Genomic DNA, 14,202 nt, shown 5'->3' on the forward strand with positions numbered 1-14,202 from the left:
CTAGAATGAATACAAAAGAGGACCTAAATAAGATGTGGCACATAATTAGATATCAACAGAGTTCTCTATTGATATGCATGGTAGTTTCCATGTTATGTAGTTAGCAAGTATGCTTTTTGGCGGGTAGATGGGAATGGGATCGTGCTAGCTATAGTGGATAAAAGAGAACCACCGTGTACACGAGTGAGTGTGTTGGCTAGGTTATCACTTGAGCAAATTAGGTCTCAAGATCAACTAACTTGGACTCATAAACACAATCTTGAGTATTTGCTAAACCATCACAAGCTCACCATAAGCAAGGGAGATGTAATGCAAAATAAACTTGGTTTATTCATTCATGAAATGAGCTTTAAGTAGCCCTAGAGCCTTGCACCAGTACATGTGGGATAATTCCACCTTGTCTCCTTCACTTTACTCTAAGATTCTAGAACAAAGCTCACACCTTACAATCCTCCGCTTGAGATTTAGACTAGGAAGATACAATGAAGGTTCTTTATCCACTAAGGATGACACATGGTATCTACTAAGGATGTCAATACAAGAGGAATCCTCCCCTTGACCTTTGGGCTACAACTTGATGAAAAACGTCAACACTCCAATCCAAGAGACAAACAACATAACACTCCAATCCATGAACCGCACTCCAATCTAAGAGCAAAAAACAACTCTCTAATCCAAAAAGCAAAGTCTTGAAAAAATATATGGTTTGTTCTAATCCAAGAGCTCCTTTGTCTTCTTCAAAGCTGTCTTCAACTGCTTCACGGTCTGTCTTCATATCCTCCCCTCAAACAAGTGCTTCTTTCCCCCTTTTGTTGTGCAATCAGGCTTTATTGAAAAAACAAGTGCAATGCAAAAATATTGATATAAAAGAATTGCTAATGCTAATGATGTTGGTGGTTTTCCCTCCCCTTGAAATGTGTTTTGAAATTTTCCATGGTGCCCTTGAGTGATCTTTGCACTTAGACTCTCCAAGACCAGTGTCAATAGCACAATGACATAATGGTAGATGTGGTGATATACATTGCGAGAAATTGTGCTTGGATTTCAATTTTAATGTGTTCTTTAAAAATTTCCTTCAATGTGAAGTACCTCTTCACTCGAGGTGGTCACTCTTCACGATCTTTGATTGCTTAGGGAAGTCCTTGAAGTTCGATGAAGCCTTGAAGCTCTGCTTTGAACGGCTTTGGAGCTCGAGAAAATTAAGGCCTTGAAGTTCCTCTGTGAAGTTTGAGGTCGCCTTTGAAATTCCCTTTAAAGTCTTGGATCTCCTTGAAAAACTACCCCCTTTGGGTCTTGGGTCTCGGTTGGTGGAAATGTTCCCCTAGCTTGACTCAATGCAAGAAGTGTAACAAGAGGGACCAACTCTTATTGAGGCAAATTGATATTCTATTGCAATAGGGCGGGAATTCCCCCTTAGAGAAGTGGTGTAAGCAATGGGCAAAGATTGGGTAGAAGCTTGGTTGCAGGAAGGGCCCCCAAATAAGGACGGACTCGATTGAGTGTTATTTTGAGTCAACGTTGGCTGATCGAAGCACGAAGAATGCGGTTGAAGCGGCAAAAAGATCCGACCACTCGACAAGTCGGTCCGAGCCCAACAGCCTTATATGCTATCTTTAATGAAGTTTCATATCCGCCCATACTTCTCCATTTACCAAAAAAAGGTTCGTAGGATGAGTCACAAACCCACGCTCACAATGCACTATTTTAAGTACCCTTATCACTTGGCCCACGGCCCCACGTTGTGGGTCAACTCTGCAATATAAATAATTAAGCAAAGTTTGCAAACTGTCACAAAATCACAACCTTGAACGATTAAGTACGCTAATGACGCCCAAATTAAGAGCTTGGTGGCTCTAATGAAAGATGAAGAGAAGGTTTAAAGAAAATGATGAGCACTCATGGAGCATCGAATCTCATTAGAATTTTGTATTTAAAGGTTTTTATAAAATGGTGTCGAGAAGTGCTTCACACACACAAATTACATAGGGCAATGGTGCTTGCAATGAGAGTAACTATGTTGTAAAGAAAACTAAAAATGAACACAAAAGCAAATACTAATCTTCTCCCTAATCAAGCAAACCTAGCCATGGAGGATAGTCACCTCTTAGATGTGCCAAGGATTAGGGTTAAATTAGCAAGGTGCAACTAGTTATGTAAATGCCAATGGACCGTAACGATAATTAAAAGATGCTAATCAATCTAATGGAAATGCTGATCATTAACACACTAATGCATAACGACAAACCTAGCTAGCATAACCTCAAGCTTTGATACTACTTGATGGAAATGGGATCATGCTAGTTGTGGTGGATGAAAGAGAAACATTGTGCACAAAAGTGAGTATGTTGACTACGTTATCACTCAACGAATTAGGTTCAAGATCAAATAACTTGGACTCATAAACATGATCTTGAGTATTTGCTAAGCCATCACAAGCTCACCATAAACAAGGGAGATGTAATGCAAAATTGACTTGGTTTATTCATTCATGAAATGAGCTTTAAGTAGCTCTTCAACCTTAACCAATTATACATGTAGGATAATTCCACATTTTCTCTCCTTGACTCATACTCTAAGACTCTAAGACAAAGCTCACACCTTGCAGTAGAAGCCTATGACAATAGGTTAAAAGCTTTAAACCTCCATCCAAAAATGGTCGAAATGAGTCACCTCTTCGACAGTAGCTACGTTTTCACCAAAAGACAATTGCTAATGATCGGAATATGTACACTTTGCAATTTAAAAGATGGCTCATGGCAACAATGTGCTTCACTAAGTTTCACTGGAGCTTTCGAACTAAGAACTCATCACTACAATGAACGCGACACTGTCTATGACGTACAATATAAAGTGATTTCTACTCATCTTTAAGCTTATAAAGCAATATCTTGTATCTTTTGTATTTGTCTCACTCCTGTTTTGTGTCTGACAGAGGACATTTAATCACAACAATGGACATTTCTACTGTACAAGCACAACTCTAGCTCCACAACATTGCAAGGTCCATTATTTGTATCCAATTTCCTATGCCTATATGTTTGCTTGGCGTAACACATAAGTGCTACGAGACGGAACACAACTTTGTTTCTAATAATTTTTGGAGAGATTACAATGCAAACTCTCCACCACATTGTTGTAGGACACTTCTCTATGACGTACATTATATATTTAGCATTTGCACTTTGTGCCTAACTGCGAAACAAATTGTTAGGCTATTCACAATGCTTTATGTAGCTTGATTCAAACATTGCTCTCTAACTTGCACAATTGGACGACACCCATACACAATTACATGATTACGTATACACCAGGTTGGTATTCCATTTCAATTTTTAGCCTGTTGATGCTTTTTGTATTTTTTGAGTTTGTCAATGCTTGCTTAAGTTTAGTTTAGCTACATGTCTTCCTCACTAGTGCATGCTCAATCTTAACCATTGAATCTATATATCAAATACACACTTCTTTTCTCACAGTTGGCAATTCAAGTTCTGTAAAACAGGGCGTACCTTGTAGGGAGAGACATCATTATGTTTTGATGAAGAAATAGGGTTAAGTTGAATCTATCAAGGTCCCAAGAGAGACATGGAAAGTAACAACAAAAAGAGTAAGATGGGCAATCCCTTGCATATGTGCACAAATTAGTTTTTAAGGGAAAGAATAAACTTGAAAATGAATGAAAAAAGGAGATTATTTACCACTCTTTCAATCTCTCTGTTGTGAATAGCCTGAAAAGCAATCAAACCAAAATAGTTGACACAACACCCCCTCATATTAAAAAAGGACGTAGCAAAGCATGAACAAGAAAAGTGTACCTTAGATTACCAGAGGAAGACGCACCTTCTAAGATCATACAATTCATGCTTGTTACAAATTTATACAGTTTTCAGACATTCCCAAAAGCTCCTGCACCTCTCAAACGTTTCCTTGTAAAATTGTTAGAATACGATTAATTAAAAACAGAACTCATTGCCAGTTTTATGGGATTGCACCCACATACCCACCCCCGCATGTCACGAGGGTTGACAACTCCCCCTAACAAGATCACATCAAATTCTACACCAAGCCATGGAGTAAAGAACCTTTATTGAGCTTGTTGCCAATTACAGAAATATGAAGGATGTATATTTTTGTAGGCATGGTATATTTTTGAAGGACTCAGAACGAGCACTGTTTACAATGGGGGAGTAGCTTCTGTTACATGAGTTTGTTTGATGTATGGAGGCCGAGGGTAGTGGGAAAAACCTCGTGTGTGTGTGTGTGTGTGTGTGTGTGTGTGTGTGAGCGAGTGTGTGAGAGAGAGGTTTATCAATCATGCAGTATGTGTGTTTATACGTATGTATATATATGCAAGTGTATACTGATTTAAGCAGGCTGGTAAGAAGGGGAGGGTAAGGCAGGGGACAGGGTGGGGGAGAGGGCGAGGCATATGAGGAGCAGGAGGATGAAGAGGGGCAGCAGGAGAAGTTCAAGGGGGGGAGGAGGCAAGGGGGCGGGAAGCACCAACGGCAAGAGCAGCAAGAGGGCGGTGATACTGCACAAGAGAAGAACGGAGGAGCACATCAGCTTCCAAACTCGGGTAGTGTAAGGGGTATGATGCGTGCCCGCCCTTGTGTTATTCACATTTTGCTGCACTCCAGCGCCCTCGTGAGCTACTGCTGCAGTTTGGTGAGTAGCTGATGTAGTCGAGCTGCAAGAGTACGGAGGAATACTGGGCAAACCTGCATCGTCATCACTATCTGCTGCTGCAGAAGGAGCACCTCTGCTTAAAACTGCAGCTTTATGGTTGAGAATGCCTGCGCTGCTGCTGCCGCTGCTGCTGGCTCTTGATGATGACGATCTTCCGCTATACCCTAATTGAAGAGGGTCCTCTTGCCGAGACTCCTGCTGCTGTTTTTGCACATCATATTGATGAGCCGACGCAATGTTCACCCGCGAGCTCATTAGCTGCTGCACCAGTTTCTGCTGACCCTCGAACTCCAGACGGCCGCTCGTGGTCAGTTTTGTGTTGTGTTGTGCTGCTGCTATGACGCCTCTGGGGGCTGTTCCTCTTTGATCGGCCTTCTGCTTTTCTGCTGCTGCCGAGGAAGATGATGCTGCAGTAGAGCAGGCGGCTGCCACGGCCGATTCGGCTGCCTCCAATCTCTTGTCCACCGAAATATAATGGATGTAGGGATTGCAGGCCAAAATCTGGGTAGGATCCAGGTGTTCGCTGGGCATTCTGTGAGTGCGCGCGCTAGAGAGTGAGAGAGAAAGAGAGAGCAACCGGTTCCGTTATATACCTACCAAGGGAAGACCGACTCCCTGTCGTGCTGGTAGTAACGCTGACAAACAGGCACTACAAGTTGTGTGTGTGTGAAAGAATGAGAGAGAGAGAGAGACAGAGAGAGAGAGAGAGATCTTCACCTCCTCATCGCCGATAGTGAAGGGGGTCTGTCTTGCCGGGGATACAATATTATTATGGTGTTGTTGATGGTGGGGGGCTGTGCAGTGCACAGCGACTTCGACGACACGCTGCTAGCAACTCGATACGCCCACTTGTGCGGCGCCCCCCGCCCACTTGCCCACGCACAGTTTCATAGTACTCTCTCTCTCTCTCTCTGTGTGTGTGCGAGAGATAATTGGGATTCCTGTTTGGCACAAAAGAAAGGAAGCCCTTCCCCCTTGCGACGACTGAAAGCCGATTCATTGAATATGGGAATGGGAATTTTTAAAAGTAAGATGAGAGAGAACATGAAGGACGTAAGATATTGCTTTTCTATTCTATTCTAGAAAGACGGGTCGCAGCCGGCGGCACAGAAGTTTGTAGAGAGAGAAATTTTTAACGTCGTACGGCCTAGAGAGAGAGAGAGCGCGCTTGCAGCAGCTTAACCTAATATCTCCTTTTCTCCTCGCTCTCAACTAGCATTTTTGAAATTGAAAACGGCACGATATTAAGTTGAGACACATTTTTCCCGAACACTGAGCGGAAACCTAGATAGCAAATCTGAGCGATTAGAGAGCAAGGAGCCACTCAGCCAGGCACGCTGCTAGAGAGAGAGAGAGAGAGTACAGAGCACCATGGCCATGATCATTGTAGAGGGTGGCATTGTGGGAACACTGATTCTGGGTATTCCATTCTAGAAAAAGAAAGGGAGAGAGAAAAGAGCGAGACCCGAGTCGGTGACTCATATATTGATGAATGCATAGGCTGTAGAAGAACAAAATTAACTGCGCAGAAAATCTTATTATCAGCAATTAGCTTTAATATTTTTTCCATATAAATCTGGTGGTTTCTCTTTCTAGAGACAAGTAGAGAGAGGGATGATGATCGCCACCAGACGCACACATTGCCGACGTAGGGCTGAGCAGCAGTAGCCGTAGCTGTCCGATTTGACGGCGTTCCGGCTTCTTCCTTCTCTCTCTTGTTTTTGGTTCATTGCACCGCCCTCCTCTTTCTATCTCTACCCAAGTTGCCAAAAGAATATAATCGCCCTCTCCCCATGCTCTTGTTAGGTAATTTCCCACCTTCCTTGCTTCTCGACACATTCGTTCATGCATCCAAAATGTGATGTATATTCGTCCCTTGATCGGTTCATGCATTCCCCAAGCCCCTTTCTCGAGAAATTGCATGCCCACCAAGGAAACGTAGGTATATTTTTCTCAAAAAGGACGGCCATTGGATACACTGCGAGCAGCAAACTTTTAGGTGAAACAATGAAATACCTATTGAAAAGTTATACAAGAGAATGCTTTCAACACACAAGGTCTCAACCCCTATTCTCTCGATTAAGAGGATTGTATGCCGTGATCGACCCTCCCTACAGTGTCGTAGCTTCGACGGTTCTAATATAAATTTCTATCTTGCACATTACAAAACATTGAGAAGTTTATGTACACGATATGCCAAAATCGTCTATTGAAAATCGTTGTGTGTTAGCCACACTTCCTAACATTAGCCATTTCAGTCACCTCTTCCACACCTTGAAACCATGGGACCACAAGGCTCATAAGAGAAGCAAACATTGAGCCTAATTGAAGTTCAACAACTACACGAATATCCTTCTTCATCATCACAAACCTCAATCAATCAGCTTAAGATAAATTAATGTATGTCCACTAATCAGAAACACCTATCTTAATTATTTATCCTCAAATACACCTAAATTGATGGCTTTATGATGCCCCCACCATGCAAAGCATATTAATCCCTTGAAAGGACAACAAAAGATCATGACGCTTTCATCAGGTGGGGATTTTGGGCATACTGTGGTCCAGGGCTAGAAAAATACAGTTTTTCTAACCGATGAAAATAAGGGCAAACTTGAAATTCTACCGGTTTTCAGGTCAAAATTTGAAGCTTTTGTTGTTAATTACACGAAACTTTGAAGCTTTTAAGCCTCTACAAGATCCAAATCAAAGCATTGATCATTTGGGCATAAAGAAAAAAATATGCACTCACAATTGCATTGTTGGAGATAGCTCAATATTGTTGCCCTATATAGAATATAAGGTGTTTCCATGGTAGCCTCAACAAGGTTAAAAAACCACCAAGCATCCAAATCAAAGCATTGATCATTTTCGCAATTTCATTGTTGGAGATAGCTCAATGTTGTTGCCATGTATAGAATATAAGGTGTTATCCTTTCTTGTTCTTCTTAATAAAAAAATCCCACATAATGTAGGAATTTCTACAAGAAAAAAGAAAATAAGATGTTGTAAGCATAAGAACATCCACAATGCAAGACAAGTTCTCATTGTTATTGGATAAAGGTTGCATAATCTAGTATTAAAAACATGATGAATAGAACCTTACCACATCAGATGGTGCATGATGCATAAGAAAAGTTTTAACGAAAAAGAACTTTGTTTGTCACTCTTAAAAGTGTCTACCTATATAGCATCTATGTACATATTCTAGATGAGCTACGAGCTTAGCTTGACCAAGTTGTGAAACATTTGTACAGCTCTTTGGTGATTCTATGAGGCTAAGGGCCACTAGGACACTGATGCAGGATGGTTGGGTGGAGCATGGTTTTCCCTACCCTCTAGCCTCTCACTATAACACGTCGCATAAAAATCGACGCAGATACCGACAAGACAACGTTTCTTTTTTAAGTAAAATACGTCGGAATAAGCATCGTAATAAACGTCGATACCATAGCGTTGATATATGTACCGGTAATGACCGTCGGAATACATGCAATTATTATCGTCGAAATACATGCAGTTATCTGCGCCTATATATACGCCATTTTACGCGTCAAAAATTGCCTCTCATACCAACGCTTTTTTTGAGTGCTATACCGACGCTTAATTATACTGAATTTTGTTCTGACGACTAGACCTGCAATTTTTTTTTGGACAGAGAGGATTGGGAACTGATGTTGTATGTACCGCAGCAACAAAACAGCCCTCTCTACCCAAAGGAAAGCAACCACACTCCACCTACAAGTTGACGCTAAAGAGCGGGTTATATATAGATTAGCAAAACTGCAAAAAGAACAAAACCACAAAATCAAAAGCTTAATCATGACAAGTTCTCAAAAGCATAACCATAACATCGACTCCCAAACCATAGGCACAACGGCATAAAGATTTTATAGCCATAATTAAAACATGATTCGAAAACCGCAAAACCATGAACATAACACACTTCCCATACCATAACCATTATCATAACTTGCTTGTCATACCATAACCATAACAACCATACCATCATTGAAAAACCATAATCTGATTGCCAAACCATAACCATCACATGATTGGCATACCCTCACTGAAAACCATAACCATAACTTGATTGCCAAACCATGACCATACCATGATTGCCATACCATCATTGCAAAACCATAACCATAACTTGATTGCCAAACCATGACCAAAACCTTTGTGCCATACCATAACCATAACCTCTATGCTATACCATAATTGCAAAACAAACCATAATCGTGACAAATGGAATGTAAAACCATAAACATAAGCACTACAAAACTGTACATGCAAACAATCACTCGGTAAAACTATATCAAAAAGACCACAGCTACAAAAAAGATTGTACAAAGAAGACTGTATGAAGATGACTGAGTAAGACTATATCAAGAAGACCGTGATGCTAATGCCTCCCACTCGACGTCCTCTCCCTCCTCCTGCAGCAGCGGGGTCAAAAGGGCCACAAGTCCATGCTTGTTCCCATACTTCTCCTCTCAGCGTGTCAAAAGGTGCTTCACGGCAACTTCTTACAAAATTATGGTTTAATCATGAGATAAATTCTCAAACTTCATATATATTTTGAACAATGCAAAGCATACATATAATACTTACAAACTCATGCTGAAGTGTGTCGTAGCCTCCACTCCCAAGATATATGTGACGCTCCAGCAGACTCCAAACGTGCTCTGGCTACATCTCTCTGCTGCTGAAATCAATCCCTGCCCACTCCTCTGCGTCTAACCATGCCGGCTTTGGATTGCCATTCAAGACTTGACTATATGAAGATGACCGAGTAAGACTGTATCAAGAAGACCGTGATGGTAATGCCTCCCAGTCGACGTCCTCTCCCTCCTCCTACACCTGGGTCAAAAGGGCCACAAGTCCATGCTTGTACTCATACTTCTCCTCTCGGTGTATCGGAAGGTATTTTTCATGGTAACTTTCTACAAAATTATGGTTTAATCATGAGATAAATGTTCAAACTTCATATATATTTTCAATAATGCAGAGCATACGTATAATACTTACAAACTCATGTCGAAGTGTGTTGTAGCCTCCACTCTCAAGATGTGACGCTTTAGCAGACTCCAAACATGCTCTGGCTGCATCTCTCTGCTACTGAAATCTATCTGAATTGTCTTGTGTCTCTCTGCAATCCCTGCCCACTCCTTTGCGTCCAATCATGCCGGCTTTCAACTGTCGGCATTGTACATGTCTCTCGTCTCTGACCGAAGGTGTGACATAGTGGCCTTCACCACACACAAAATCCAGCCATTCAAGACTTGTTCGTACCCCTCTGTCGGCCTGTACTCTCTGTAAATAGCCTCGACGGTGTAACTCTTTCTTTTATCGACGAGATTATCCCAAACCTCCATCACAGAGTGACCAAGTTGGACTGTACAGAGCTGTCAAATCCTCTGTCGCATGGCCTTTTCGACCCTATCCACCACAACAGCCTCATCCCTACTCTTGTACACCTTGCTAGGATCATGCTCGTGTGATCCACTATAAGAGGAAAACTCCAGAATCACTAGCATTGCCGCAGATTAACAAAGGAAAATAGAAAGAGAAAATATTGCATGTGCGGCAATAACAGCAGCAAAGGACACGGTAGTGGTTTGACAACAATATACGCGGTAATAGAAGTTGTAATATATTACTACGTATATTACCGTGCTTATTATCGTGTATATTACCACGCATATTATCTCACATATTACCGCCATACGGATTTTCAAAAATAAAGATGCTCATCTGGTCCATCCAACTTGGATGGCCCATATGAGCATCTTTATTATTGACCTGTATAAAGTTATCTAGTCTATGACTGTCTTCTTCAAGCACATAGTTCACATCAACAAATATTGGTCGCTTCTTCTTAATACTCTTCTCTCACAAGGAGCTCTATTTATTGTAGGGGCTTTGTATACTCATCTTCGTCTTTGATGATATCATCATCTACTCCAAGTCCTTGGAGGAACACAAACAACATCTCCAGGTAATTTTTCAAGATTTGAGAGAGAACAAGCTTTTCATCAACCAAAAGAAGAACGAATTTTTCCTTCAAGAGATTTAATATTTAGGTCATATTATCTCTCAGGATGGTATCTGTATGGATCCATCTAAGTCCAAGGAATTTACATGAGCTTACGAAGCTTTATTGGTATGTGTGCATACTATAGACACTTTATAGCAAAATTTTGTCAAATAGCAGGACCACTACATGACTTAACAAAGAAGAACGTTAAGTACTCGTGGACTGCTAAAGAGCAAAATGCTTTTGACAAGCTCAAAGAGAAGCTTACCTCCCAACAAGTCCTTATGCTTCCGAGATCTCTCAAAGCCATTTGAGGTCCAATGTGATGCCTGTGATGATTGCCTTGGAGCAGTCTTGCTTCAAGAAGGGCATGCCATAGCATATAAGAGCCAAAGGCTCAATGTCGATGAACGAGTCTTGGGCATATATGAAAAATAACTTGTAGCTATTCTACATGCCCTAGACACATGGAAGCACGGGACTCCATTTATTTTGCGAACAGACTACCAAAGTCTTAAGTACTTCATAATGCAAACCAAGCTTTCCGACAAACAAATGAGTTGGGCAAATTTTCTTTCGCAATTTTATTTTCATATTGCTCACATTGTTGGTAAGCACAATCAAGTGGCCAATGCACTTTTACCATGACCAAGGGTCAATGCGGTGTCTATAGAAACTCATAAAATGATCTATCTTCTATGATAGATGAGTATGCTATTGACCCTGACTTTAAAGACATAATGTTAGCCCTTGCATTGGGAAAGAAAGAAGAACCATTCTTGCAGGATGGTTATCTTCTCCATGGAAATAAGCTATGTGTTACCCACTCCCTTCATGAGAAAGTCATGTATGAATCCCATGCTCCTTCCTATGCGGGGCATCGAGGTATTCAACCTACTATTCGAGGAGTAGAGACGTACTTCTATTGGCCTACCATGAAAGTGGACATACAAGAGTATGTTTCAAAATGTGTGGTATGCCAAAAAACCAAGTATGATAAAGGGAAGCAACCTGGATCAGTATAATTTATGTCCTTCTCATTATAGGCAAAAGTTCTTTTATAAACACGTCCTCAAATGTAGCCTATGTATACGGGTTATATGATGCCCTTCTTCTTGAGCAACATTGTAACATTTAATGGCCTAATAACTTGTGTGTAGCGGAAATTAGCATGAACATAGTGGGCATTTCATTAGAATAGATTCCTAATGAGAATTACAAGAGTGCTTGGGTGGAGAGAGCAACAAAAAGCATAAAACCTAGTTAGATAGCATGAAAAATACTTTCAAAAGAGAGAGAAATTAAGCAATTGACAACAGTTGAGGACCGGATTTGCATGGAGCCGGTCCCCCCTCCAAAAGGCTTTGTATTATGGTTTCTCCCATCAAGGGAGACATTGTACAATACAATTCTTTGTGTTCCTTCAAGACTAGCTAGTGCAATGAAGATGAAAGCTTCATGCACCAAGCAAAACACTTAGCAAACACAACTTTAATTATCCCCGGTCTCAGACCCAAGACCTCACACACCTTCGAAGATGGTGAGAGCTAGCAGGGTATGAGAGTAGATTGAGAGGAAGAAGGAGTATCTTATGAGAAAGATGTACATCTCCTCACATAATCACTCATATTAGCATAGCTTAGCTTAGTAATTAGCTTGGTAGAGGAGATGAGCATGCATTGAAGCTTGGCTCTTGGTTGGATTTGCATCCACATGCCAAGAGTGTGTCGATGTAGGCTTCTATCTCACAAGCTTAGAGTAGGTGATGAGCTCTCCATTAAAGCTTGGGAAGAGATAGTCTTCTTTACTTCACACATAGACTGTGTGTGTGTGTGTGTGTGTGTGTGTGTGTGTGTGTGTGATAATGCCTTGCAAAAATCAGCCCCCTCTCTCTCTTGGGTGAGCCCTCTTGCTATTTGCTCTTGCAGGCTCCCCATTGGACCTCCCCAAGGCTAGCCTATCACAATTAAGCAGCATAAGTGATAGCCTTCTGACATGTGTCCCCCTTTACCCTTTTGTGAGAGCTTAATCAATTAAACTTAATTGATTTAAATGAATTAAATCCCCATTGGACCTTTCCCCATTCTGACCAATAGGAATTAAGTAGCCCATTGGGATGCTCAATTCCTATTGGACCCCTTCACGAGCTGTCCAATAATCATCCAGGAGACTTAATTTTCATTGGTTCTTTTTATTAAGTGTTTTAAAATTAATTAGGCTAAATTTACTCTAGCCTAATTCTCATTGGTCCACTTCAAGGGTCATCCAATAGGAATTGGGCACACCTTGTGGGCATCTGGCCTAGGGAGCTGACATGTGTCCCTAATTCCCTTTGTGTAAAGGGAGCCTGTGTGTGTGACTTTCTCTCTCATCCCCTACTCCCAAGGCTCGCCCCCTCCTATGTAGGGATTTGAAAAGACTTTTTGGTCACACACAAAGCATCCAATTTCCCCTAGGGTTGACCTTTGGACACAACCTTTGAATTTTGGAACCTTAGCATTTTGGAAGTCTTAATGGGCTGAACCTTAGGGTCTTTTTAGCCCATTGTTTCACATGGCTCTTTTGCAGATGGCCCCCCTTTGGATCCCTATTTTCCCTCCTTTGGATCCCTAATGTGGCCGGTCTGCTAGCTTAACCAATATTCTAGCTTTTTCTCCCCTGGCACTTCCCCATATTAAATGATTAGTTTAACATGAGAAAATCATTTAGGAGAATTAGATATTGATTATTATGAGAAACATCCACCATTTATAGGCTTTATCTTCTTTAGAGTGTCAAACTAGTTTGCAATGCCTTGACTGCACCCGGAGTTCAATGAAGATTGTGAATACCATCCCATTTATTAAGGAGGATATTCACTATAGTTTTATTGCATTCTTTCTTTCTTCCCTCAAAAGATTAGTGGTTTTATATTTTTCAAGAAATCATCCACCTCTTCCTCAGTGAGTATTGGCAATGGGTTCTGATTTGAGCCTTGCTCTAGGACGCTATGGATTGGATTTTCAAGCTTAGAGCCTGAAAGGATTCTAGGTGGCTCACTTGCAAGGCCCTTGGCCTATTTATGCATTTATTGCACTACTAGATCAGAGTGTTTAGTGAAATTCCTATTAAAAAATGCAAAATTACACTACAAGAGGTTGTGTGCTCTTGTGACGCTGTTAGCGACGGAAATACACTGGGTTTTTATAACCCCCGGCGTCGCTACAAGCGTCGCTACGAGAGCGTCGCTATATGCGTCGCTATATGCGTCGCTATGAGCGTCGCTATATGACGGTCATAGCGACGGTTATAGCGACGTTTACACAGAAGACTATAACGACGCTCATAGCGACGCTACAAAGCCATAAATAGCGACGGTTATAGCGACGCCCGAGAGAATTTTTTTTTGGTGACAGGGCATTGAATGCCCTGCCACCCATCAACCATATTGTACTTGATTCACTTTTTAAAAAAAGTGCAAGGGTAGATAATAGACC

At 41.3% G+C, this 14,202-nt stretch overlaps 1 protein-coding gene across 1 annotated transcript; it reads right to left on the bottom strand.

Annotated features, from left to right (window-relative positions):
• Positions 1–381: 381 nt before the first annotated feature.
• Positions 382–5,668, bottom strand: LOC147419888 (uncharacterized). Its single transcript, XM_086506181.1, has 2 exons — positions 3,696–5,668; positions 382–3,560 (listed from the first exon to the last, which is right to left on the bottom strand). Exon 1 carries the CDS (start codon positions 5,215–5,217, stop codon positions 4,363–4,365), a length of 855 nt encoding a protein of 284 aa, XP_086362307.1. The 5' UTR covers positions 5,218–5,668; the 3' UTR covers positions 382–3,560; positions 3,696–4,362.
• Positions 5,669–14,202: the final 8,534 nt, after the last annotated feature.

This window comes from Adiantum capillus-veneris, chromosome 29 (assembly GCF_014529385.1).
Source record: "Adiantum capillus-veneris isolate H3 chromosome 29, ASM1452938v2, whole genome shotgun sequence".
NCBI classification, from domain to species: Eukaryota; Viridiplantae; Streptophyta; class Polypodiopsida; order Polypodiales; family Pteridaceae; genus Adiantum; species Adiantum capillus-veneris.

Excerpts from the sequence above, each read along its gene's own strand:
- LOC147419888 (XM_086506181.1), bottom strand. The coding sequence starts at position 5,217 with ATGCCCAGCGAACACCTGGATCCTACCCAGATTTTGGCCTGCAATCCC.